The sequence below is a fragment of the Labrus mixtus genome, chromosome 2, assembly GCF_963584025.1.
Source record: "Labrus mixtus chromosome 2, fLabMix1.1, whole genome shotgun sequence".
Taxonomy (NCBI): domain Eukaryota; kingdom Metazoa; phylum Chordata; class Actinopteri; order Labriformes; family Labridae; genus Labrus; species Labrus mixtus.
This window is the reverse complement of record NC_083613.1, coordinates 10,595,377-10,619,237: the sequence shown is the minus strand read 5'-3', so window position 1 is coordinate 10,619,237 and position 23,861 is coordinate 10,595,377. Positions and strand designations below refer to the sequence as shown.

Here is a 23,861-nt window from a genome sequence, read left to right as displayed (position 1 = left end):
TGCTCAAAAAGGACAAATAGCCAACATCAAAACTAGCCTTCTGAGTAAATGCTTTTTGTTACTTTCCACCCATGCATAATTAACCACATTTGGTTATACTGGATTTTTATACTTTACTTATTAGAACCAGTTCCCATTAAAGCTATTTAAATAAATAATATTTAAGGGCCAATGAATGAATTGTGTTAATTGTTTAGATATTAACATTTTTATTTCATTTGTATGAATTCATATAATTTATTTTCCCATTTCCACCATATTTCACTGTTTTAATGATTGCAGTGTTTAATAGCACTCTTAATCACTTTGCTTTTTAAGTTGTGTTACATACTTTTTTAAAAGAAATAAAATGATTATAGTTTGTTTTAAATTGTTAATGAGGGAGCAACATCCTTAAAGACATTAGTTATTAAGTTAAGTCTCAAGCCAGGATACTAAAATAAAAACTCATTAACGTGGTTGTCCTGCAGGGCCAAGAAATATATTGTGCATCAGGCTGTGTAGTAAGTAACCATGGCTTTATTTTGTAAAGGTAGTGGAGTGAACTTTAAGGTCTCAAAAGAAGGGGAAATCCCTTTAGAGAAATAATTAGAACATTTCCTTCACTTGGAGTAAGGTGGGTTAAAGGTTATGTTGGCCTGTCTATCCTTCAAACCATCCATCCATAGTTCTGTTTACATCCAACAGTCAGTAAGCACCTCCATGCACGTCTGGTGTACATACTCTACTCCTGACACAGGTTGATCAATTGTCATCTACCCTAGATGACAGTCGTTGTCCGAGGGGAGTCTGACTATTGTCACAATATAAAGTGTCAACATGGGATTTACATGACCTATACAAAGCAGTGGACTTTTACCTTTATGAGTTAGTTGAGCACACACTTCCTGATAGCCAGACAGTCCTTCTTTTTATCTGCAGCTGTGGTGGTGGTGATTCTCAGTCTCAGTCACAGGTTACTCCTCAGGCGTGTGGACTGCTTGATAAAACTAGCAGGGATTTAATTTATTTTGTTCATTCTTTTTTCCCCCAAAATCTACATCCTTTCATTGGGACTTCTGTAGTTTTTTGTTTTTTTTGTCTCTCACCATCACAACACATTAACCAGGTAAGTAGGATTTGTTCAACTTCAGAATATGTTAAGATTATACCATTTTCCATCAGTAACAACCTCTGCCAACTCATATTTGGAAACCAGCTCTGAGGGTCTCCTTTCTTCAGTGGTTTGTCTGTAAATGTCAGATTCAGTTCATGTTCATACAGATTTTCAATTCTGCTATCAGTGGGGCTTCTACCTGTGGAAACTAAACCGTGTGCATGAATTAATGATGAACAAAGGAGGATGGGACCAAGATATTAAGTTACACATGATTCCCTGCGACAATGTAGCTGTCATTCTGAGACAGAGGCATGGCCTGAGCTATAATGAAGTTTAGTTGGCAACCTGAGCCTAACGACGGCATGAAGGCATACATGTGTGCTTTATACGTGTCATGACAATAGTATGATTATAAGATTATATAGACCTCCATGTTTTCTTCAGTGTACAACTGGACCTGGACTGTACAAGCATCAAACTACGTAAGAGTGACTGCGACCGAGTGAGCCGCAGGATCGTTGTTGTTTTCAAGGTATAGAGAGAAATCTTTGACTGAAAGGATCTGATGACAAGTTACAGCAGCGGAGGATTCCTCAACCATGCCTACCATGACAGCGAGACTCTGGAAGTCGATAGAAGGTTTGTGGTTACATAACTACATCAAATGAGTGTGTTTTTATGGGTTATGTGAATAATTTATCATGAAAAGCATATCCATTCCTATGTTTATTTGTCAAACAACATGTTGGGATGAGAGCTGCATGTTTGTTAGGTGGAGGTATTTCTGTTGTGAATCGTGAGACAGACTGGATTATTTTAGAATTTATTCAGGGTCAGACAACAGCAACAGAACACAAATTGCTGACTTCATGTCAACAGTCCTGCTTTTATTCTGTCAGAAGATACAGCCTATACATTCCTTTCTGTTTGGGTACACTTCTACTAGAAGACATTACCTTCACTTGTAAAAGCAGACATACATTTCTTCAGCTTCAGCAAATCACATTTCCCTTTTAGCTCACAACATGCACTTGGCTCTGCTGCCATGAGATCTTCCACATACCGTTACATCTATACAGACCTAAAAGAAGAATGAACCTTAGATGGTAGACAGATTTCAAATAATATATCCACAAAATTACAAAGATGAGTGAGTTCATGAAAATTTGTACTAACAGCGGTGAAATCTAAGGTCTCACTGTATTGTGAGAGAATAAATAGGATTTACCCCACTAACAGGTGTATTGATTTTATATTCATCCTGATCATTCAAAAGGCTTGAAGAGATATGCATTTAACTTGTTTATATTTTGGGTAAAAACTTTTAGGTCTAAAGACTGAAAAATGTTAAGAGAAAGTCCAGAGGTGGGTGCATTAGTTCATTGGTTTATGCAGTTCACTCAAACTTTATCCACAACTTCCTTGTAGGAAATTAAATCCATTCCCCAAGAAGAACCCCCCCCCCCATATAATTTTGATGGCTAAGACCTATATAATTACAGATAACAACTACCTTGTAATCATGGCCTGAATATCTAGTTTCTTTCTTGAATCGAGTGACCCAGTGACCGTCGGTGTTGTAAACATAATTGCTCTGATAAATAAATAAATAAATAAAAACACAATAGTCACACACAAATACATAGACACAACCGAGGCACACAACTAAACAGAAGAAAACAGACAAACACACAAACAAGACAAAAAAACATGCATATGGTTCTTATGTGGAGTAACATTGTCTTTCTACATGACTTCATGATGTTATAATTCATTAATCCTGACTTTTAGAATATTTTAATCAATTGTTCCCATGTCATAAAGAATCTCTGTATCATCCCTTTCATTTATCCAAGGCTAAACAGTGGGAGAGACTTTTAAATAGGTGTCTGACTAAAGGTGTGTCAAGACTTTACCAGAATGTTGCAATATGGTGTTAAGCCTGCAGTGAGAATAAAGTAAATATAACTGTATTCATATCTGAAGGCTCAATTCATTTGGGAATAATCAAGGATAAATGCCAGAGGGCAGACAGTCAACCTAATAGAATATCAGAGAGTTTGTGTGAACCTTTCCTCAAAACTTTACATTTTCAGGCAGCTCCAAAGACAGTGGAATAAAGTGCCTTCTTCTAGGCCACATTTAATCCATCAATCAGGCTTATATATTATTATCAAAGTGATGTAACTGGGTGGGAGTTTTGCATTTAAGCACTGCATCCACTGCTTTGTAAATTTTTTGTTCTGTTTGGTCTTAAGGTCTTCCAGCAAAACCCAACACGCCAACCCTTATGCAAGGCAGGACCCGACCTGGCAGGGTGAGAGGGTAGGCACATTTGCTTCATCGCCTGGACGGCCCACTAGTGATGGGGGAGAAGGGAGCGTACCCTGGGGGGGCTGGCAGGAGGAGAGCTGGAGGGGGAGAGAGAGCATCCCCATGGGCCTCATCTCAACACGCCCCGGGAGTCCTGCACGGCCGTATGACCTCAGTGAGTGGACCTGAGGGAACAAGTTGAATTATTGAACTTTAGATCACTGTCTGTACTTCATTGTTCCACAGAAAAAAACATATTTTTTTGGTGTTGACTACTATGCTCCTTGGTCTTACATGTGTTGCAAAGTGACACTTTTGTTCATACTTACTGTGACGTTATCTCCTTCACACTTTTTTTTTCAGATCACAGTTCGTTCCAAATCCCCACCGACACTCCGTATGATCGATCATCTGCTATACGGCTTCCTTCCACAATGTCAGGTAACTGTTAAACTAGTAATGGTAATCTTGACAAATAAGAAGTCAGTTGCTTTGAAAAGAGGAATTAAAAACTCATTTAACACACATGTTGCCCTGTTACCTTTGATAATCAATCTACGTAGCACAAACTGGGTAATTATTAATGGAGGTCACACAGTAATAAATGACAGGGAAGACAAGGAAGTTGTCAAAGAAAATAAAACAGGGGGAAGGCTAGGCCTACTGTTCAAGCACAGCACCTTCATCCAAAGGGCATAATCTAAAGGTTGCATTCATGTGCTTTTAATAATAAGTCTTTACTGGCCAGTCATCATATTTATGCCTTTTTTAACATGATGAGACATCATTTACAGCTTTATTGGGATAATTTCTGTTCCCAAGTTCCTTTGGCTTCTCACGTCACAAAGATTGGACTATTTTAATGATTCAAAGTATAAAACAGTGAAGGGAGAGGGACATTTTAAATGCAGTTTGAATGGGAAAACCAGTTTAGTCTCTATGGAAATACACCAACAATGTATTTAGGGTCAACATCATAAGTATTAACATAGATTGGATACTTCTATACTTAACCAGGCAAACATTGTACTTTTTTTTTTTATCAGTTCCTTAATGTGTCAAGTTAAGTTAAGTCTGGAAACATAAATGCACTCCCTCTATGTGCTAGTATCATGGCTAGCTGTGAAATGTACCAAAAGATATTGGAGATCTTATGTTGAACTTATGGGTTAAACATGTAGGCTATGCTTCAGTTTAACAATAATGCATTGTCCTTCTTTTTCAATAGAGCACAATCATTAAATCAGAATATTTAATTCAATGGTCTACCATGGTCATCAGTACCACTTAAACTTGATACATTTCCGTTGTTCACGATTGTATTTGATGCTTAGAAGCAAATTGCTAACATGTGAAACTAAGCATTGAACATGGTAACAATTTACCTGCTGTTAGCTTTATCATTATGAGCATATTGGCATGCTAAAATGTAGCTGAAAACATAGCAAGTCCAGCCTCACAGAGCCTTGTGTGGCTGTAGATCTCTTGCTTGTAGTATCTATAACTTGATAATACTGTAATTTGAAGGATATGTTATTCAGCATTCTGTGTGTTTCAGTAGTCACTAGTCACTGAGCTATAGTCACTATAGTTGGCACAGTAGTCCCTGAAAATGTGTCAGACAATGCATCTGTATCATGGGCATAATCAGGAGTGCAGATAGTAAGGACAGTAATGTTATAGCAACCACTATAGCTCACACTGTATATTGCACTGCTATCAGCTGCACTTTCAATCAGTGTATTCACACAGTAGTTCATCAGGAAGGTTTAAAAATAGAGTTTGAAATGAGCCTGTATCTCTTTATCAAGCTGTAGTGTATTGGTTATATTCACGCTGCATCAATTAGCCGCTGGTATGTCATAATGCTGTGGATCAGGTTTTAAACCATATGCATTCAGGGTATCTGACAAATCATAAGCATTTCACCACCTCCTCAACTGATCAACAAAAGAAAAAGACAATGCAGTAAAACCTGCACCTGGCTACATTGCAGACAAGAGAAAGGTTTCTATAAAAACTAAGAAACTTTCTAGATATTATAACATTTAAAAAAAAATGGTAGAAAGTTGCTGAAACATTTGGCAGTGTCATGTGATATGACAGGAAAGTTAATGCTAAATTAACCATTAGCAACCATAATGCTATTAATCATTTCCAAGCTAACGTAATGTTTGCTAGGAAGGGGTCAAATGTTAGCATTGGCATTTGTCTTATGCTAACTAATGGGTTATCAAAAATGTTGTTTAACGTTGAAGTATGATTTTCTTTATTAATAATCTTTTAAGAAGAACATTTAACCTGAGCCTGATAGTAGAGCACGCTGAACTTGTTGAGTGGATGTTTAAATGTGTGGTCAACTTCCACCTTAAATAAATATATTGTTGCCTTGCTTCTGAAATTCCACCTGCTTTCGTTGTTTAAACATCCTTCTCTATTTGCTTGTTTTTCCAGGCAACATGACTATGAGAATGAGGGGATCAACAGTACGAAGGATGAGCATGTTTTCCAGTGCTGATCCTGCCTATTTAGCTTTCACAGAAGATGCCATCAGGAATGAGATGGAAAATGGTAAAAGCCTACGACGTGAAGTGTGACTCCTGACCTGCATCCTGTATTGTAGCCTGTAGATAACAGAGATGGTTTGTCTTCTCATTTTGTGTGTGACAGAGGAACAGAACCTGGTGAAGGAACTTGTCGCCCTGTCAACACACGAGCGAATTCAGGCCTTACGGGACCGTCCAATGAGCTTCGAAGAGAAAAAGCACATCAGGTGGGTTTCGACTGACAAGAAGTATTGAACTTCCTTGTCAGTGTCTGGTCACTAAGTTAATCATTACACCAAACTAAGAGCTATAAAACAAGGCGCCTGTACAGGTATCCAAAGACAAGGTTGCCCTTTTGTGTTGCCAAATAGTTCACTGGAGGAAAAGTTACATGTCTAATTGTTTGATTCTGCAAACACAAACTCTCATGTTTAGTGGACATTACCCAAGAAAGGTACAATGGAAAGCAAGTCCAAAGTTTTTTCTGCAGCATTCTGTTGTCTTAGCTCCTCTAATTGTTTGATTCTGCAGTTGTAGTTTTAAGGCACTCGTGTTATCATCACATCAAATTTTGCTCATTACTTCCACAGGAGCCAAGTACTGGCATTCAAATCTGCAAAACAATCCCGCCAGTTCACATGTTTTGCAGAGTGCTCTGACAGAGTGTCATTGGTGAGTGTTTCATCAATATAAAACACATCATACATGCGCTACTTTTTGTTTTCTTGACATGTCACAAGCTGCTCTCTCAGACTTTCCGTAGGTGTGGCTACAGTATAAATTCGGCCAGGCAGACCCTTGAGCTCTGGCAAGGGATTATGAAAGAGATTGGCGGCAAGTTTGGCACCAGTGTCCTCTCCTATTTCGTGTTCCTCAAGTGGCTGCTCATGTTCAACATTTTCTCCTTCCTTGTCAACTTTTGCTTCATCACCATCCCGATGCTTGTTTACGAACCCTCACCCAACACACCACTGAATGTGACCTTCAGAGGACTGGAGCTACTGACTGGAGCTGTGAGTGGACAACATACATTTAAGACACATATATTTAAATAATCACAGTACTTAAAGCTCCTGTGAAGAGTTTTTAGCTGGTTATGAAACTGACTAAAATGTATACTGATCTCCAAAAGTAAATGTAGATTACTCCTATATTGTAATTATTAACGCCTGAAACCAGGGGTAGGTGTCAGATTAAGTGATTGAACAGCCTTTGATTACATTTTCCACAGCAAAGATTCTTGATAAGTGATATTTGAGTGTGAAAAGAAAGCATGAGGATGAGACTTTTATTTATTTTTTAAAACCCTGCTACTGATTAATGTGCAGGGCAAAATCAATATAGAGATAAGTTGTAACACTTTGTCCACAGGCTGTCCAAAAATGGATCCAAAAATGGATACGAACAAAAGTTCCTCACAGGAGTTAAATAATGCCTTAATTTAAAATGTTTATATTAATATTTAAGGAAATTATATTAAAAGTTTAAGGGATAACTCCTTAGGCACTAATAAGCAACTGTTTGCTAACAAGTTAGCATAAACTAATGTGTCAGTGTTCCAATAGGCTTACTGTTTTTACACTGCTCCCAAGTGGTCAAAACCCAAAACAATTGTAATCATTTTTTTTTTATATATGTTTTTAATGTATTTTATTTCAATATAGAAAAATGTGTTTTTAATTTTTTCAAGGGCTACTTTCATTACACAACCATGTATTACGGAGCCTACACCAATAAAACCCTGGTGGGTTTGGTGGAATACGACATGCAGTTGGCATATTTCTTCACTATAGCCGTCTACATGGTGCTGTGTGGACTAGTACTTATCTTCAGGTCAGTCACTTTATTTTTATTATTATGGAGCATCACAATATTTAAGATTGCTGTATAATCCTTTAAGTAAACTATCAATTTTCTACTCTTACTTTAACCTCACACAGCATGGCCAGCTCATTCAAGAGAAACTATGTACTGGCAGACCCAGTTTCAAACAGTGCATGGCAGCTTCTGTGCAGCTGGGATTTTAGTATAACCAATGAGCGAGCTGTGAGACTGCGCAAGAACAACCTGCGTGTTCAACTAAAGGTATATTTTACTTCATTCCACACACATTTTTTTAACTTACAACTTGAGAAATTATATCTGAATTAAATGTTATATTCTTAAATTACCATTACATCAACGATCCCGAGGGGAGAGGTTTACATCAGTTACAAAAGGTTTTGGTCTGAGTAGATTATTTCTTTATTTGTACTCAATAAACAGTGGATTATTATTATTATTTTCATAACCTCCCCTTTGAGATATTTTTATAATTAAGTCTGCAGCTGATTTGACTGACAGGTGAACACATTAAAGCTGTTTGCCAGGAGGCTTAAGGCTCATCTTAACCTCCACTCTTTGCCTGATACTAGATTGATCAAAAAAATAGGCTGAGATAACATTTCCAATATGGTGACCGACCACCATTTTTTGGCTTCAAAATATCTCTGCATAAATTCTGTATGTTGGTGATGTCACTGATTTTACATCCCATGTTTTTACAGCCAATAGTTCAAATTAGGAAATCAGCTCAAGCTTTCAACACGTAATTTCTCAATAAACATATCACTTACAAAACAGATCAATTCCTATTTTAAATCACTGTTGCCATCTCCTCAGGAGTCTTTGTCAGAGAAGGCCCAGAAGAAACTGCTAACCGTCTCTGAAAGGCTGAAGCACTTTGGGGTTCATCTGGGTTCCTGGCTCCTCTCCACTGGTTTAGCTGTTGGCTGTGGAATTAGCATCTATTATCTCTGCCTCTATGAAGAGAAGGTACTGTACTGTTATACCTAAATTATTTAATAATAAAACATTTTCTCTCCTAAAACAATTGAACTCTTATCCCATTAAAATAGCCTACTTGGAGAAAAGGTTTGTTGCAGGATCCCTTTGTATGCATGCGTTCACAAAGGCTGAAATTACATCACGGCAAGTTAAATCATTTTGTCTATGAGACTCCTCATCAGCAGGCATCATAAGCCACAACTTACTGATACGACTTACAGGTTTTTTGTAATGTTACATACCGGTAATGCAGGGTTTGACTCATTTTATTGCATATGGTAACCGTGTAGTAACACTATCTTTATCTGATTTCCATCTGTTATCTTTATAGGAGGCTACAGATACTGCCAACCTGTCTGTGCCTGAGGAGGCAGAGACTCTCCTGGTTCCCTTTGTTGTTTCTCTGATGAACCTGGTCGTGCCGCTCTTCTACTCCCTTTTCAACAAGTTTGAGCACTACTCAAGCCAGCGAATACAGATCTACGCTCTGGTAGTCAGGTTAGCAGAACTCTATTCTACAAACAAATGGGTAAATTAATACAGGAAATGGAAATTCAAGGTGTTTCTTTTAGGGAATAACAAGACATTTTGTCTGATAAGCAAAGTGACTGGCCGAGTGAAAAATATGAAAATCAAAAGCCTCTCTCATATTGTTTCATTCAGTATTAAGTTTGTGTCAGTAGCTAATTAGCATAGCTTAGCAAACCTTTCCTACATAAGTGATAGCTATCCTGGATTTGTTCAAATAAGCAAGAAAGGCCTACCAGCTCCTCTGAAGATTAATTTATAATTTATTGAATCTTTGGTGAACTGATCAGAAAGGAAGCTTAAAACGTTTTAGTACTACAGGGAACTTGACTTTTCCTTACACTCTCCCCCCCAAAATGAGATTGTTGTATTTGAACTTTCTTTACACTTTTTTGTGGGTAAAAAGTTGGTTTGAAAGTAATGTCTTCATTTAGATTGATAGTTGGAAGCGTATAACAAGTAGGAATGCAATTTGTTACCTTCCATAAAAGAAGCTCACTGTTTCCAGCTGTGCCTTGTCGTTATGCTAGCTAAGCTAGCGGCCCTTCCTCCAGTATAATATTTACACAGACACGAGTGTGGTTTCGTTATAACTTTGTGGGAATAAAAGTGAAGGGTATTTCATCAAATCAGAAAATATTCTTTTATGCACTTGTGATTTCTTAATTATTTTCTAAATTACAGAAATGTGTTCCTTAAGATGTCCATTCTGGCTGTTTTGTGTTACTACTGGATGAATGTGGTGGCTAAAAAGTTTTTGGTAAGTGAGACTAAGATGAATCCTTTATAACCATCTTTAAACATAAAATGTTGCCATTTATTAACTTATTCTATTCTCCACAGTGTTGGGAGTCCATGGTGGGACAGGCTCTGTACCGTCTGGTCATTTTTGATTTCCTTTTCCTGATGTTGGGATCCTTCTTTGGAGAGTTTCTAAGCAAGTGAGTCACACACTGTTTGTACTCTCTCCATAAGCTAATTTGGGTAAAGAGAACGTCTGATTTTAATCATATTCATAATTTCTCTTAACAGTGTGATTGGGACGAGATTAGTACCACGTCTTGGGCTACCAGAGTTTGACGTAGCTAGGAACGTCCTTGAACTAATCTACGCACAAACTCTGGCTTGGTAAGAAAAATGCATTTATTCATTTGGCTTACAATTAGAATTTGTGTTTGCTATCCTGGTCTGAGTTTTGATCTACTATTCCACTGTTACAGTAATAGTTAGCTCATCCTCTATTATGTCTCCACAGGATTGGTATCTACTTCTCTCCCCTGCTGCCAGTCATCCAGATTATTAAATTTTTCATCCTGTTTTACTTAAAGAAGGTAAACCCTGGTTATTCAAGGGATGAGGCGTTGGCGATCAGGTTCACATTATTCTATTTGTGAAGCTGGTTCAGTAATTGATTAGAATCTCAATATTCTTGACTATGTGCTTCATTTTGTTGTATGGAAAAAACAAGCTTGGCATAGGTTTGGTTAAACGGATTAACTTAATGGTTAAAGGCCAGTCATTTTTTTAAAGAGTAAATGAATGTTGTTTAAAGCTCTGATGAGATCCCCATGGTTTCTTTTATGAAGGTAAACATATATGATGTCTACAATGAGCTCATTATATTCAAGGCATTGCGGGGATAATGAGTGAAAGTGTGTGTCTCTGTCTTTGATCAAGTTTTGTTTTATCACCTCCTAGGTCAGCCTGACACAGAACTGCCAGCCTCCACGGCGGTCAAGCAGAGCAGCTCAGATGCAAACCATCTTCATCGGCCTCCTCTTCTTCCCTTGTTTTGTGGGGGCCTTGTCCATCGTTGCATACACTGCCTGGAGGTATAAGCACATGTTGAAAATCATTTTTGTAGATCACTATGAAATAATGTAGGGATGTAACGATTCACTCAACTCACGATATGATTCTCTCGCAATTTATTTTACAAAATGAGACTGAAGGCAAATTATGAGATGACTGAAAAAGATTCCTGTAAGTTCCTGTAAGAAAACAACAATGCACCTCGTAATCTCTTTGGCTCTTGCACTTGTTTAGGCGTGCGGGGCTGTAAACCCCCTTGTCAGTGTGGTTTGGCCTTTTAAAGGGGCGATGACTGGTGCTTTTTATTGTTTTTTATTGTGGTTAAATGCTGCATCATGTTGGTTGTGCTATTTGTGTAGTTCCCCGTCTTCTTGCAATATTTGCACAGTTTTTGTCTTGTCTGTTATCTTCGCACCTCTTTTATTTTCTGTCTTGGGGAAGACAACATGCTTCCACACTTCCGATTTAAAAGACGGTGGTGGTGCGTCCTCAATTTCAAAATCTTGCTCCGCAGCTGCCATGATAACGCCTGCTTGTTACAACCAACCGCCTCTGTTCTACAGCTGCTGATGTTCAAGCGAGTGACGTAGGACATCAAACAAGAGAAGCATAAATAGATAGCGCCCCCCTGATGTTTGAAAAAAGTATTGCGATTAATTTTTCAGAGTACTGATGTGAACCATGACACCTTTGAATCGATTTTTTACTGGCTCGCAATTTATCTTTACCTCCCTAGAAATATGTGATCAAAACACCGGATCTTTGACACATGTTGCATAAAACGACAATATGGACCAAATATCACACCTCAATATTCTGAAGGGCAAAACACAATAATCCTCAGTATTTTTTTCTTCACAGAAAAAAAATGTCAGTTCTCAGTCAAATCTTCATGGGCCAAATGTCACAGACACTTTTATTAAGAGGAGAGAGGATGTGCTTTATTTATCCCACGAGGGGAAATTACTTTTACACTCTGCTGCTGAGACATGCTACACACACATTGGCTGAAAATACACATGCACGCACTCTTATGGACATGCACTATTGGAGAGATGTCAGAGGGGCTGCACATGAAAGTGCACTTGCTCCTACAGACTGAGCTACTTCCAGCTGCACAATGTGAAAATATATATGAAAAAGACATCAAAACAAACTACCTGTTTAGAAAAAATAATGATTAATTATGTTGAACAAAAATGCTCCTTTAATAAAATGGGGGAAAAAAAATGTTCCAGGAGGTTTTTTACATTTTGCTCTGAGAGGGATAGAGGAGCCAGGTGAAGGGGGACAGACACAGAGAGGAAGAAACTGGTGAACTGTTGGACTGAAGAAGCATATCATCTTTTAACACAACATTAACTATATCGTTATAAACGATAGTGTCCTACCCTATATCTTCTTTAATCTATATCTCTTATAAACCCAATATATTTCCCAACCTAAAACTAAACCTCTGTCTTTTCTTGTGCAGTCTCCCTCCATCAGAGGAGTGCGGCCCTTTCAGAGGACTAAACAACACATTCAGTGTCGTTGGAGTTTGGATAAAAGATCTGGAGGGAATCTATGGTGATCAATGGGGGATCGTGTGGATCTACCAAAATGTCATTAGAAGTGAAATCTTCTACTTTTTGGTCACAGTTATTATCCTGTAAGTTCAAAGTGCAGGTGATATGTTGTGTGTATGTTGTTTGTGTGCAACATTGTATTTTGGAGATGCAGATGAAATCCATTCGTGAGACAGTCTTCACGTTTTCACTCATACTTCACTCATACTTTTTTAACCCATGCTGCTCAGAAGTTGTTCTTAACCTAAAAAAAAAAGCAAAAACATTCTCACCTTGAAGCATCTTCATCATACAGAGTTTTCTTTGTTCCATCCATCATTACTGCTTTTCCTGTTCGGGGGCGCGGGGGGCTGGAGCCGATCCCAGCTGTCATTGGACAAGAGGCGGGGTACACCCTCGACTGATCGCCAGTCAATCAAAGGGCTGACATAAAGACAACCAGCCACACTCACATTCACATCTACGGGGAATGTAGAGTCACCAATTAACCTAACGCGCATATCTTTGGAAGCAGGAGTACCAAGAGAAAACCCACCCAAGCACAGGGAGAAAATGTTATCTCCACACAGAAAGGCTTGTGTCTGACTGAAATTGAACCATGAACCTTCTCACTGTGAGACAACAGTGCTAACGGCTGCATCACCATGCAGACTTACTGACAAACTATAAGAAACCTTTCATCAGTCAAAGCTGAGAATTCCAAGTTCTTTCTTTGAAAACAGCAATTTACAAAAAAAATCATCATCTCAAGGTCCATAATCCAGTGAGAGCCTTGAATGTTTATACAACCCTATTTCCTTAAAAGTTGGGACAACTAAAAACAGAAATATCTCAGTTTACACATTTGGCATGTCGTCTTTGTGCTGTTTCCGATCAAATATGGGGTTTCAGTGTTTTTCAAATCTACACATTCTGTTTTTGTTCAGATTTTACACAATGTCCCAACTTCTCAGAAAATTGCTTTTTTTTTAATGAATTTTCATGATAAATGTTGAGATATTGCAGCCCAGAACCAAGTGTTACTGACATACTACAGACACAGAAACAGTCCATTCTGAGCAGGGCTGAAATAGAGGGGTTTAAAGGCATGATCAAATACAGGATCAGAGTGGATTTAGAACAAGAAACTTCCAAGACATATTTTGGCGAGCTCTGAGACTTGTTTACTTGAGGACAATATGTAACGTAACGTAATATGTTTTAGTACATTTCAACAGAAAATGATGCACAATAGGGGACCTTAATATCACAATGTCTCTCTGCTTTTATTCACAAGTATTTACATTTTAAAACAGCCTGAGAGAGCATGTTACAAGCCTGTTGTGTGAGTGTTTGTGTCTTCATGCAAATTATACATCATGTAAATGATCATGTATTCCTGTTAAGGGTCATCATAAACATCTTTTGGCAAATAACTCAAGGCCGGAAGCAGCTCATTGGTCAACTGAGACAACAGATAGTGAATGTGAGTATGTTTTTAAAAAGTGTTCTTTATAGTTTCCCATTTGGTATATTGTTCCCTCCTCCTGTATCCTTTTTGTTGCATTTTAAAATCTAAATTCAGGAATGTTTATTTGTCATCTTTCTTACTTTCCTCGATTTTCTGTTTCCTTTGCTCTCACCAGGAAGGGAAAGACAAGTCTTTCTTGTTAGATAAGCTTCAGAATCTTCAGAAATGCCAGCCGAATAAAAAGTCCAAACAGAAGAATCAAAGAAAGGTTTGTTGTGGAGATTTGTTCATGCTTACTTCACCTTCTTCCCTGACATTTGTTATCAGCCTTACTTTCTTCTGTCCTTTAGCACACCAATCGGCATTCAGATGACCACTCCTCTGGAGGTCATTCCAACTCAAACGCCATGGTTCAGACTTTACTCACCCGACAGCGGCTTGGAGAGGGGGAGGATGGGCACAGTAACGGAGTGCCTGTTCCATCTGACATCTCATCGTCCAGCTCTCTGGTTCAAGTTATGTTGGCCCGTCAGAGAGCAGAGACCACAGAGAGAGATGAATACTACAGTAGAACGGGTTTCTCTGAGAACCACATCGATACACCCAGTGCTGTCACACAGGCTATGCAAGCCAGACATCGAGCAGAGGAATACGGAGCAGACGAGGCGGATGACCTGCCGTCTTCTGTGACGAGTGTTATGATGCAAGTCATGCAGGCCAGGCAGAGAGCAGAGGAGGAGGAAAGGTTTTCTCCTCAACAAACCGCAGCTCCTGCAGGCTCCAGTGCACTCATACAGGCCATGTTGGCCAGGCAGCAGGCCCAGAACGAGTATGATGATGGTTACTGAGAAAAGGAGTCTCAGTTTATATCCCCACAGAGAAAGGAGCTGAACTGAAAAGAACAACAAAAATGAATTATGGTTATGATTCTCTGGTTATGATCTCTGGTCATACCAGCTGTACATAAAAAAGTGCAAATATAGCTATTGTAGCAGGACAAGGAGAGAGTGCAGGTCCACCTCTTTAACAGTTTCACAAATCTATTTTAAAGTATGTTTCTACAGCAGTATATAAGCATTATAAAATAAATGAATACTATAAGTAATAAGCAGCAGGCCTTATCGAGCCATTTCAGATTTAATTTCTGTATTATGAAATAAATTGTGACTTGTGTATTCTCTGAAAAATGTGGACACTCAGCTAAAACATATAAAATAAATGCAAAGAGATCGTAATGACTGTTCCAAGCCTATCCAATTGTAACAAATGACACTTTAAGTGAAATAAAATATGCCAAAATAAGCCAATGACATCAAGCAAAATTATAGTCACCATGCACCATTTTAAGCCAACACTGCCCTCTACAGGTAATATGTATGCAATGCCAAATACAAGGTGGATAGTTGTGGGTTTTCTACTACTGAACGATAATGTCCTTCATTTAACTAGTTTCAAACCCCTTTTTTTGGGTAACTGGGAATTTCAAGTTTTGACACCACAGTCTTTTAAGTTGTGTATAGGACAAGAATCACTTTAGATGTCTCAAAATGTTTCTGAAAGGTCACATATTCCCCTCCTTTTCAGCAAGTTTAAATTAGTCTCAGAGCTTCCCAAAACATGTCTGCAATCCACTCTGATCCTGTATTTGATGATGCCTATAAACCCCTCTATTTCAGCCCTGCTCAGAACAGGCTGTTTCTGTGTCTGTAGCTTTAAATGCAAATGAGCTGTGTCTGACCACGCCCCTCTGGAAGGGCTTCGGTGGCTCGGGTTTTCTCGCACCACACTCAATTATTAATGTTGAGAAGGCAGACTCAGAGGGAAGAACACACACCTAGCTGTGGGAGTGTCACCCACCTGGGGGAGGGGTTACTGCCCTTTGTGATGTCATGAAGGGAAAACCTCCAAACAGCCTGTTTGAGCACACTTTTTCTGAAAAGTGGAGAAGGCAAAAGACAGAGAGGATGGACTTTTCTTTTCATTGGGGGCTTTGTATGTGACAAGCTAGGGACACATATTAGTGTCATATTAAAGTGTATTTTGCAACATATGGGACATTTAAACTTAGACGCAAAGTTTAAAGAGAGAATAAAAGTTTGTTGGACACATTCAACTTAAAAAAATCAAGTGCTAAACTGACTGTAAGGGTTTCCAAAAGTTAAATAAAACTATCTTTATTGTGTAGTATGAATGCACTAATGGTGGCTATATTAACATTTGCTTGGTTAAAGAAGAGCTGGTCCTTTTTCATTAACAAATTCCCATTTTTTTACTTTACTTTTTGTTGTTTACCAGAATTTACCCTTGAGATCAAAAGTTTATTTCACAAGAAAAAGCATTGTGGCAACTGCACAAAATGCCTACAACACAACATTCAAACATCCACATTACATTACAAAAACAGAAGGATGAGTTCATAATAATTTGGTCTCTCAAGTAAAATAACATGTCTTCATCTCCCCATTGTTTGTACGGCCTTGAATTCTTCCGTGTCTGTAGAACTTCTTTGATGCTCAGGATGTTAAGTCATCACATGCACCAAACAGAAATAAGACAATTGGTTTCTTTGTTGCTTAACAGTCAATATTTGCATTCAAATCTGCAAAGATCATCTTTTCATGAAGCTTCACTTCAGTATGTGGGATGATAAACATTTAGTATACTAACATGCCTCGGTACATGTCTAATTAAGAGAGAATAACCATGACAAAAACAGGTTTTTTTCACAGTAGAGAGAATTTATTTTCCTCTGATCAAAACATAAGCATCAATTTTAAATTACAAAGTTTCCTGGAAATGTTTGAAACCATACTGAGTGTTTAAATTATTCCCATCATGCTTTGCAGGAAGTACTCTCACCCACAAAGATCTGTGTTTAAGTTTCTCTGCAGCTTTACCTGACCTGGCTTTGCGTATATGTGTGTGTGTGTGTGTGTGTGTGAGTGTGAATATGTAAATTAAATATTTCATGACATTATTTACACTTCCTATATGTAGGCACATCATTTTCATTTATGTATTTGTGGCTTTATTTCACGAAACCACTTGAACTTCTGTCTCCTGTCTTTACATTGTTTATTGATTGACTGAAGCGTGTTTATAAGGCTATTATAGCATCCAGGGGTCCCTCATTCTTTGTTTTTATGGCTCTACAAAACAATTTGTTTTAAACCTACTTTGTGGTAGCTTTCTCAAACAGAAAAAAACCCTCATATATGTATATGAGATCAGTTCATGCCCATTTTCTATATTATCAGCTGATTTAAAGCTCCTATATGTGACTTTAAGCTCCTTGACAACCAATGCCAACAACCCAACCGCAATTAAGGCAGTGTTAAAATGTAGCAGATGGTGCTTATGATGCAGCCTGAAATCCCATGAGGCCTTCATCCCGAACTCAAAACCGATCAAACACAGACAACAGCGCCCCCTTTCCGGGAAGTTGCAACACTGACAGACATTGTCTCAATCAGCACTGCTCTTCCCCTAAAGATCGTGCACAGTCAGTCAGGTCCAGAGAGTCAGCAGGTATGGGAGTTTTTCTGCCACTTTTTGGGGTCTGACTGGTATAAACCTCCACAGTTTTGGAGATGGATTGCACAGAGCGTTCCCGGTAGTATCCGAAAGCCTCCCTTGCTTGCTCCTCCCGGATGCTTTGCTCGAAGGTCTTTCGTTTGTGTCTGAACTCGATGACAGTCTTCGTATAGGAGTTGAGGGTGGTGACTGATGCTCCCATGCAGCAGGTGAAGGATGCCCAGGCTATGCTGTTATGAACCAGAGAGAGAGAAAAAACAAGAGGAGTTCAGAGAAGCTGTAATGCAGCACATGTGGTGATGTTGGCTGTTGTAAAAGAACATGGAAAAACATCTGTGTAGGAACACAATACAAATTGCATTTTGGCCTTTTTCCCCTAATCATTTTGTTTGCAGGGATTAATGTAAATCACTTTAAGTCATTCTGCTCCCCTGAAGCATGCTGGGCCACAGGGGGGATCAGACATTCAAATCTCTGCCTCATGTACTTTTCAAGCAGGTTGGTTAATGCTTACAAGAGGTCAAGAATTGTTTAGCCTCTCAAATGAAATTTCCGTATACTGCGCATATTGTAAAGGAGTAAAATATTATCCCCTTATGCAATTCCAATCACGCCTGTATTGGGGCTTTAGACACCAAAGCCTAATCCTGCCATAACATGAGAGCTTTGGGCTTTTTTCATTAGAGACAGTGACGCTGAGGAGAGGTGAGAGAAGAGCCACAGATGACTATTTCTGGCTGCCACATGCTGAATGGAATCCCTCATCTGGTCTCTTAATGGGTGAGCTGACTTTATTTGTAAAAGGCAGTGCGTCGCAAGATATTGCAAAACAAAAAATATCATCATGACCATGAATTTTGACTTCCGCTGTGAGACTGTGGAGTCTTACCAGAAGGACCAGCCGTAGTCCCAGTTGTAGGGCCTCCAATCAGGTGGGCCGAAGCTGACGGTGACTGTGAAGACCTGTGTGTACATCACATGAGCCACCATGCCAAGAAGACCTGAAATGACCAAAATGGTCCATAAAATGTTGTGGCTTGATGAAAGATGTTTGAAGTCTTTTATCAGTGTTCTTGAAACGTCACTTTAGAGCAGGGATTCCAACACTTTACCGTCCCAAGGACCCCCTTATAGCATTTGCCTCCTGCAGGGAACCCCTATTACAAAATGCTTTAAATTCCTCGTGCATTACAATGGCAAATATAAAAATCCAAAACACAACTTTTTCATATATTTTCTATTTTTTTAACAATTAATGGTCTTGTTATTCATTAATTTCATTCAATGTCTTTTTTTGTCAACAGTCCTAATTTCTGTCTCCACACTAACAGTAAATGTATTGTTTTATTTTATTCTCTTGTAATTATATTCATTCCATTTAAAATGTCTTTCTTCTTTTAAACTGAGAGTTGGCGTAGGAAAAGAACACATACATGTTGATGTGCAGGGATGAATAACTTATGTAAGGGACTTATATTAACATTATATTGTCACAGATAAAGTTAGTAGTTCATTTGTATGTTTGTTCCATTTTCTCCACTCTTGCCAAGTTTTTGCACCCCACCCTAGAGGGTCAGGTCCCCCACTTTGAAAAACACTGCTTTTATATTTAAAAAAAACATCCACATATCAATTTTAATTGAACTACCTGAGAGCACGGTGAAGACGGCAGCAAAGGCGTTGAGTTTGAGTCCATCAATGACGTTGATGGAGTGGACCAGGTCTAAACACATGAGGCTGAAGCCCACCACCAACAGAATGATGTAAAGCATCTCAGAGACCAGCGACAGCCACAGCATCCCTGCAAAGTGGGCACATTTGATTTTAATGACAATAGGTACAAATTAACAATACAAATACAGCTGCATACTGTAGATGATGTGTACTGCATTTCAAAACAAGCAGCACCACCATAGTTGTAATGAGATGTACAGTATGTTTTCATGTCTTTTTGTTTATGTTTTTTAAAGATGTATTTTTTGGCTTTTTGTGCCTCTATTGTAGAGATAGGACAGTGGATAGAGTTGGAAACCAGGGAGAGAGAGAGAGAGAGAGAGAGTGGCGAATGACATGCGGGGAAGGAGCCACAGGCTGGATTCGAACCTGGGTCGCCCGCCTGGAGGACTACAGCCTCCACACATGGCGCCACCAGCGCCCCAACTTTAAAGCACCGGATGTGACTACAGGATGGCTGATGTTGAAATGGGCAATTATTACAAAGAACAACAGATCAATCTTTTAATAACAGTTTTCGAACTGATGAGTTAAGTACAAATGAATGATTGGCATTCAAATGAGCACCTAAGTGATTTCTCTAGCAGCTTCCAGGGGGGCTGATGCTGGCTAATGTCCAAATGGTAGGATGCTGGATTTCAACTGATGTCAGATTTCTTTTCTCCAACTCTTCTTCGGCTGTTCAGAGAATCAAGCCAAGGGTAATTGCAATGTGCATAGCTGTCTTTTTTGGCATTCAGTCACTTCCCTGATTGACAGGAAGAAAGCAATTTACAAGAGACACTGTCAACACAGCTGCAAATCCTCAAAGTTAACATCAAATGTGTGTGTGTGTGTGTGTATCTCTGGTTCAGTATAACAAGGGTGATGGCCACAATGAGAGTTAAACGCACATTGAATGTTATCATTTTGTCTAGAGTTCCGTTTCCGGCTTCACCATCTTTTACCCTACTGTCATTGTATGAACAATGACCTTTGAGATTTGAAAGGAAAGATGATGAATTCTATTGAAAACTAAACATGTTTCAGTGATTACACTTTCTATAAGGATGCCTTGTTCAAACAATAAACCAGATCTATAGTCGTTCTACTTTGACTTTATTTCAAACCCGGCCTCACGCTCAATCATTTGGACAGCATTACATTTAAGTTGTGGTTAGCGAAAACATTTTCTATTTCTTTACAAGTGTCTCTTGGGTGGGATTTTAAAATAACTCTCGGTTGGACTTCCCGAAGAGGAGCAGTGAAAGCTCACCTTTCTCTGATGCGGGGGCCAGGTCAATGAAGCTCCGGCATCGCTCACCTACAGCAGGAAAAAAAACTGCAGTTTAGAAAAGAGGGAGTTTGGAAGGAGCCAGCTCAGAGGGCACCGGTTTAGGACAAACAAACAAAACTGACTGAATAAATGCTCTTAGTCACGAACTGACAGAGGCATCAGCCCAAATCCTAAATCTGTGTTTAATTCACAATTTCTGTCCAGGTGTGTCTCACTGGAACGCTCAGAGTTTGACCTTTTGTCCTGTGACCACTCCGTGACACCAGAGTGGGTAAACAGAATGTTGAATAAGAGGCAGATGTGTCAGAAACGCAGCTTTTTTGGGGGCTTTTGATTCAGCGTCACCAGCTGGCGTGTTGGCAAAGCTGCTAAACATCTGCTTCTTGTCCTGCTGAATTACAGATACTTTGCATAGAATTACAATGATAGAATAGAATCGGGGTTATTACACAGTAAAAAAAAAAGGATGCACTGTAGTAACAATCAAGCCACTATATGGGATGAAATGTGTCAGTTTAACAAACAGGATATAGACATATTGTCCTTGATGACACTTTCCTGCAGATGTGCTGTTCTTATCTGGCAGCCGCTGAGCGGAGCGTGTCGCTGGATTTGTTGTGGAATACTTTAATCAGGTAGAATGAGTGTGGCAACAGCTGTTTTGAGGAAAAACTCATCAAGGCCCCCATTACATAATCCTTATTAACCCAAGCTGTCTCAGCGCCCCCCCCCCACTCCAACGTATAGCCACTTGATGAGATAGCAATTCCTTCTTTAGTAATCTCAATGTGTGGGTCATTTTTAGTGTTAAACATTGTAAAAAAAAAAAGATGTCCTCTATGCACAGTTATAACAGTTTTGATGTCAGTGTTGAGGTACATGGAGGATCCTGAGCAAATTTACATCTGGTCTGATGCCACCTTCACTGAACTCCTCATGTCCATTGACCCCTTCTCACACTTTTGATGACTAAACTTCTGCCTGGAACCCTTTGTTAACAGATTATTGTACTGAAATGAGATCACAAATCATTTTCATTTACCTAAGTGTAAGATTAAGCTTGTGCGCACATCATTCACTGGTTTTCTCCCCTCTTTGGCTTAAGCTGTGAAGCAATCAGACCCACCCATAGAACCCTGGTCATAAAAACTGGATCTTTCCTTTCTTTAAACTTGAACGTGAAGTCCATGTGTACTGCTGTTCAGCTCAGAATGTCATGCCAGATAGAAATAGCTCAAGCAATTTTACCAGATCCCTGGAGTTTGATAAGTCGACTGATATAAATAAAATGCGATTATCCTGAAAATGTCATAACATGGAATAACTCAAAAACATTGCCTAATATCCATTGTTCCATTATGACCATAGAGAGAGTAAATTTTTAATTTTAACGAGTGATTTCATGTTTGTTTTTTAATTATGAATTGTGAGTCTGTGTGAGAAAAAAACCATGATGACCAACTTTGTAACTATGAATAATAAAGTATAGTGAGAAGGAGTAGGCACTCTGTGACATGATAGTCCAAAATAGATCAAATTCTTTCCAAAAAGGTTTCTGAATCATGGAGTGTATCAATTAAAATATAAAAGTAATTAAAAAATAAATAAATAATTTCCTTTAAAAATGAAGCCTTACTTTATTTCTGACACAAATGTCCCCTGACAGTCAATTTAAAGCTAACCATATCATTGCACTACTTGTAGGCTGTAGGCTAAATGTCTCCATGGAGACAAAAAGTTAAGCTTGCTCAGTAAACACACTCATCCACACAGCAAACACACACACCTTCTCTTACTTTCATCGTGGATATTTTCCTCACAGGAGAACCAGATGCCGGTGTGAAACTGTCGGAACAGGAACCGGTCGTCCCCGGTCTCCCAGCTGTACACCACTTTGTTGGGGTCTGTCTCATTCACCCCGTAGTCGATACACTGGTGTGTCCGCAGCTTGCTGCACTTGGGCTTGGGGACTCTCTGCGTCCCCACGCACCAGTACGTCGTAATAAATGCTGTTATTGCGAAAAGCAGAGCCAAAAAGTTTAAGGTTATCGACAGAAGGGTCCTGCATCTGCGACTCGTCCTCATTGTCCCTGAGAAGGATGCAGCGGCGCGTTGAGGACCGAAAAGTTCATTGGTGCGAGGTACAGTATATCTATGCACAGTGTGCGCCAGCTAATTTCCAAACACACCTGGTGGAGTACAGGAGCCATTAGGTGCTCTACAGTAACCAAACATTTCCATGGTGACCAGGAGATAAACAGCACCCCCAACACTGAGCTCAGCTGTGTGCCAAAGTGTCACATTTCCATAGAGGGAGCGTCCAGCACATAGGATGTCACGTTGTCAGGATTTAACTCGAGCTTGCATCAAGTGTGGGATATTCATATGACGCGCGTTCTAATACCCCCCCGTATCTCTGTCAATAGGAAGCCCCTCCTCTCTTCAGCACTCACAAAACTACAATAGTGCACTCAGTGGCGGTTCTAGACAACTTTTACTGAGGGGGCCAAACTGGGGCCAGTTGTTTTGTCAGAGGGGAACATTAAACCCAGGTGAAAAATAGACAAAGATGATCGCTGTAAAATATACATATATATTATGCCAAATAATAGCGCACATCATTAAATACCACAACATTAAATACCATGATTTATATTTGTTTCAGTAACAGAATTTAATACTAGATTGTGAGTCAAATACTGTGTATGTGTTATGAGGCCGGCTCTTCCTTTTGGAGGGGGGGCCACAGCGGGGGGTCCAAGCTCGGTGTAACAGGGGCACTGGCCCCTGTTGGCCCCTGCCTAGAACCGCCCATGAGTGCACTGCAGGCGATTATCCGCCTGGTGGTGTGGCCTAGTGGACAAAAGTTTGACTTTCTATAAAATGAAACAAACGTTTATGTATACTGTGATGTTTTAAGTAGGCTATTTACGTTTCCATAGAAGGAAAAATAGTGCCTAAATATGTTTCAACATATTTATGAAGTAGCCTGCATATAGCCTAACTTAAAGGGATAGTTCGGACATTTGAACTTAGAAATTGTAGATGAGTTGTTTCATGAGTTTGTTTATTTATTTATTTAGCACAAGCAAATTGTACATAATAGTTTTTAAATGAAATTCTTCCAATGTATAGGCTAGTTGATGTTACTACATTGTCTCTTTTACTCCTGTAG

At 39.1% G+C, this 23,861-nt stretch overlaps 2 protein-coding genes across 3 annotated transcripts; one reads left to right on the top strand and one right to left on the bottom strand.

Annotated features, from left to right (window-relative positions):
- The first annotated feature begins 1,066 nt into the window (after positions 1 to 1,066).
- Positions 1,067 to 16,228, top strand: tmc5 (transmembrane channel like 5). 2 transcript variants are annotated; one of them, XM_061051297.1, is made up of 21 exons: positions 1,067 to 1,108; positions 1,632 to 1,738; positions 3,358 to 3,587; positions 3,776 to 3,853; positions 5,867 to 5,983; positions 6,083 to 6,185; positions 6,549 to 6,630; positions 6,711 to 6,971; positions 7,649 to 7,791; positions 7,899 to 8,043; positions 8,620 to 8,772; positions 9,116 to 9,282; positions 9,997 to 10,072; positions 10,156 to 10,253; positions 10,345 to 10,440; positions 10,568 to 10,643; positions 11,011 to 11,144; positions 12,599 to 12,775; positions 14,079 to 14,157; positions 14,318 to 14,410; positions 14,493 to 16,228. In XM_061051297.1, exons 2-21 carry the CDS (start codon positions 1,665 to 1,667, stop codon positions 14,988 to 14,990), a joined length of 2,880 nt encoding a protein of 959 aa, XP_060907280.1. In that variant the 5' UTR covers positions 1,067 to 1,108; positions 1,632 to 1,664; the 3' UTR covers positions 14,991 to 16,228. The 2 variants fall into 2 exon arrangements, with proteins under 2 accessions (XP_060907280.1, XP_060907271.1); XM_061051288.1 differs by having other exon boundaries at positions 1,544 to 1,738.
- A 228-nt stretch (positions 16,229 to 16,456) lies between these two features.
- On the bottom strand, positions 16,457 to 23,052 carry LOC132984446 (germ cell-specific gene 1-like protein). The gene is made up of 5 exons (XM_061051312.1): positions 22,483 to 23,052; positions 20,666 to 20,713; positions 19,325 to 19,477; positions 18,566 to 18,677; positions 16,457 to 17,906 (listed from the first exon to the last, which is right to left on the bottom strand). The coding sequence occupies exons 1-5, from the start codon at positions 22,769 to 22,771 to the stop codon at positions 17,612 to 17,614; spliced, it is 897 nt and encodes a 298-aa protein (XP_060907295.1). The 5' UTR covers positions 22,772 to 23,052; the 3' UTR covers positions 16,457 to 17,611.
- Between the last annotated feature and the right edge of the window lie 809 nt (positions 23,053 to 23,861).

Excerpts from the sequence above, each read along its gene's own strand:
- tmc5 (XM_061051297.1), top strand. The coding sequence starts at position 1,665 with ATGACAAGTTACAGCAGCGGAGGATTCCTCAACCATGCCTACCATGAC. Across the intron at positions 8,773-9,115 it reads TCTGCCTCTATGAAGAGAAG|GAGGCTACAGATACTGCCAA; the intron begins GTACTGTACTGT and ends TTATCTTTATAG. Across the intron at positions 10,073-10,155 it reads TGGTGGCTAAAAAGTTTTTG|TGTTGGGAGTCCATGGTGGG; the intron begins GTAAGTGAGACT and ends TATTCTCCACAG.
- LOC132984446 (XM_061051312.1), bottom strand. The coding sequence starts at position 22,771 with ATGAGGACGAGTCGCAGATGCAGGACCCTTCTGTCGATAACCTTAAAC. Across the intron at positions 20,714-22,482 it reads GGAAAATATCCACGATGAAA|GTGAGCGATGCCGGAGCTTC; the intron begins GTAAGAGAAGGT and ends TTCCTGCTGTAG. Across the intron at positions 17,907-18,565 it reads GACTACGGCTGGTCCTTCTG|CATAGCCTGGGCATCCTTCA; the intron begins GTAAGACTCCAC and ends GGTTCATAACAG.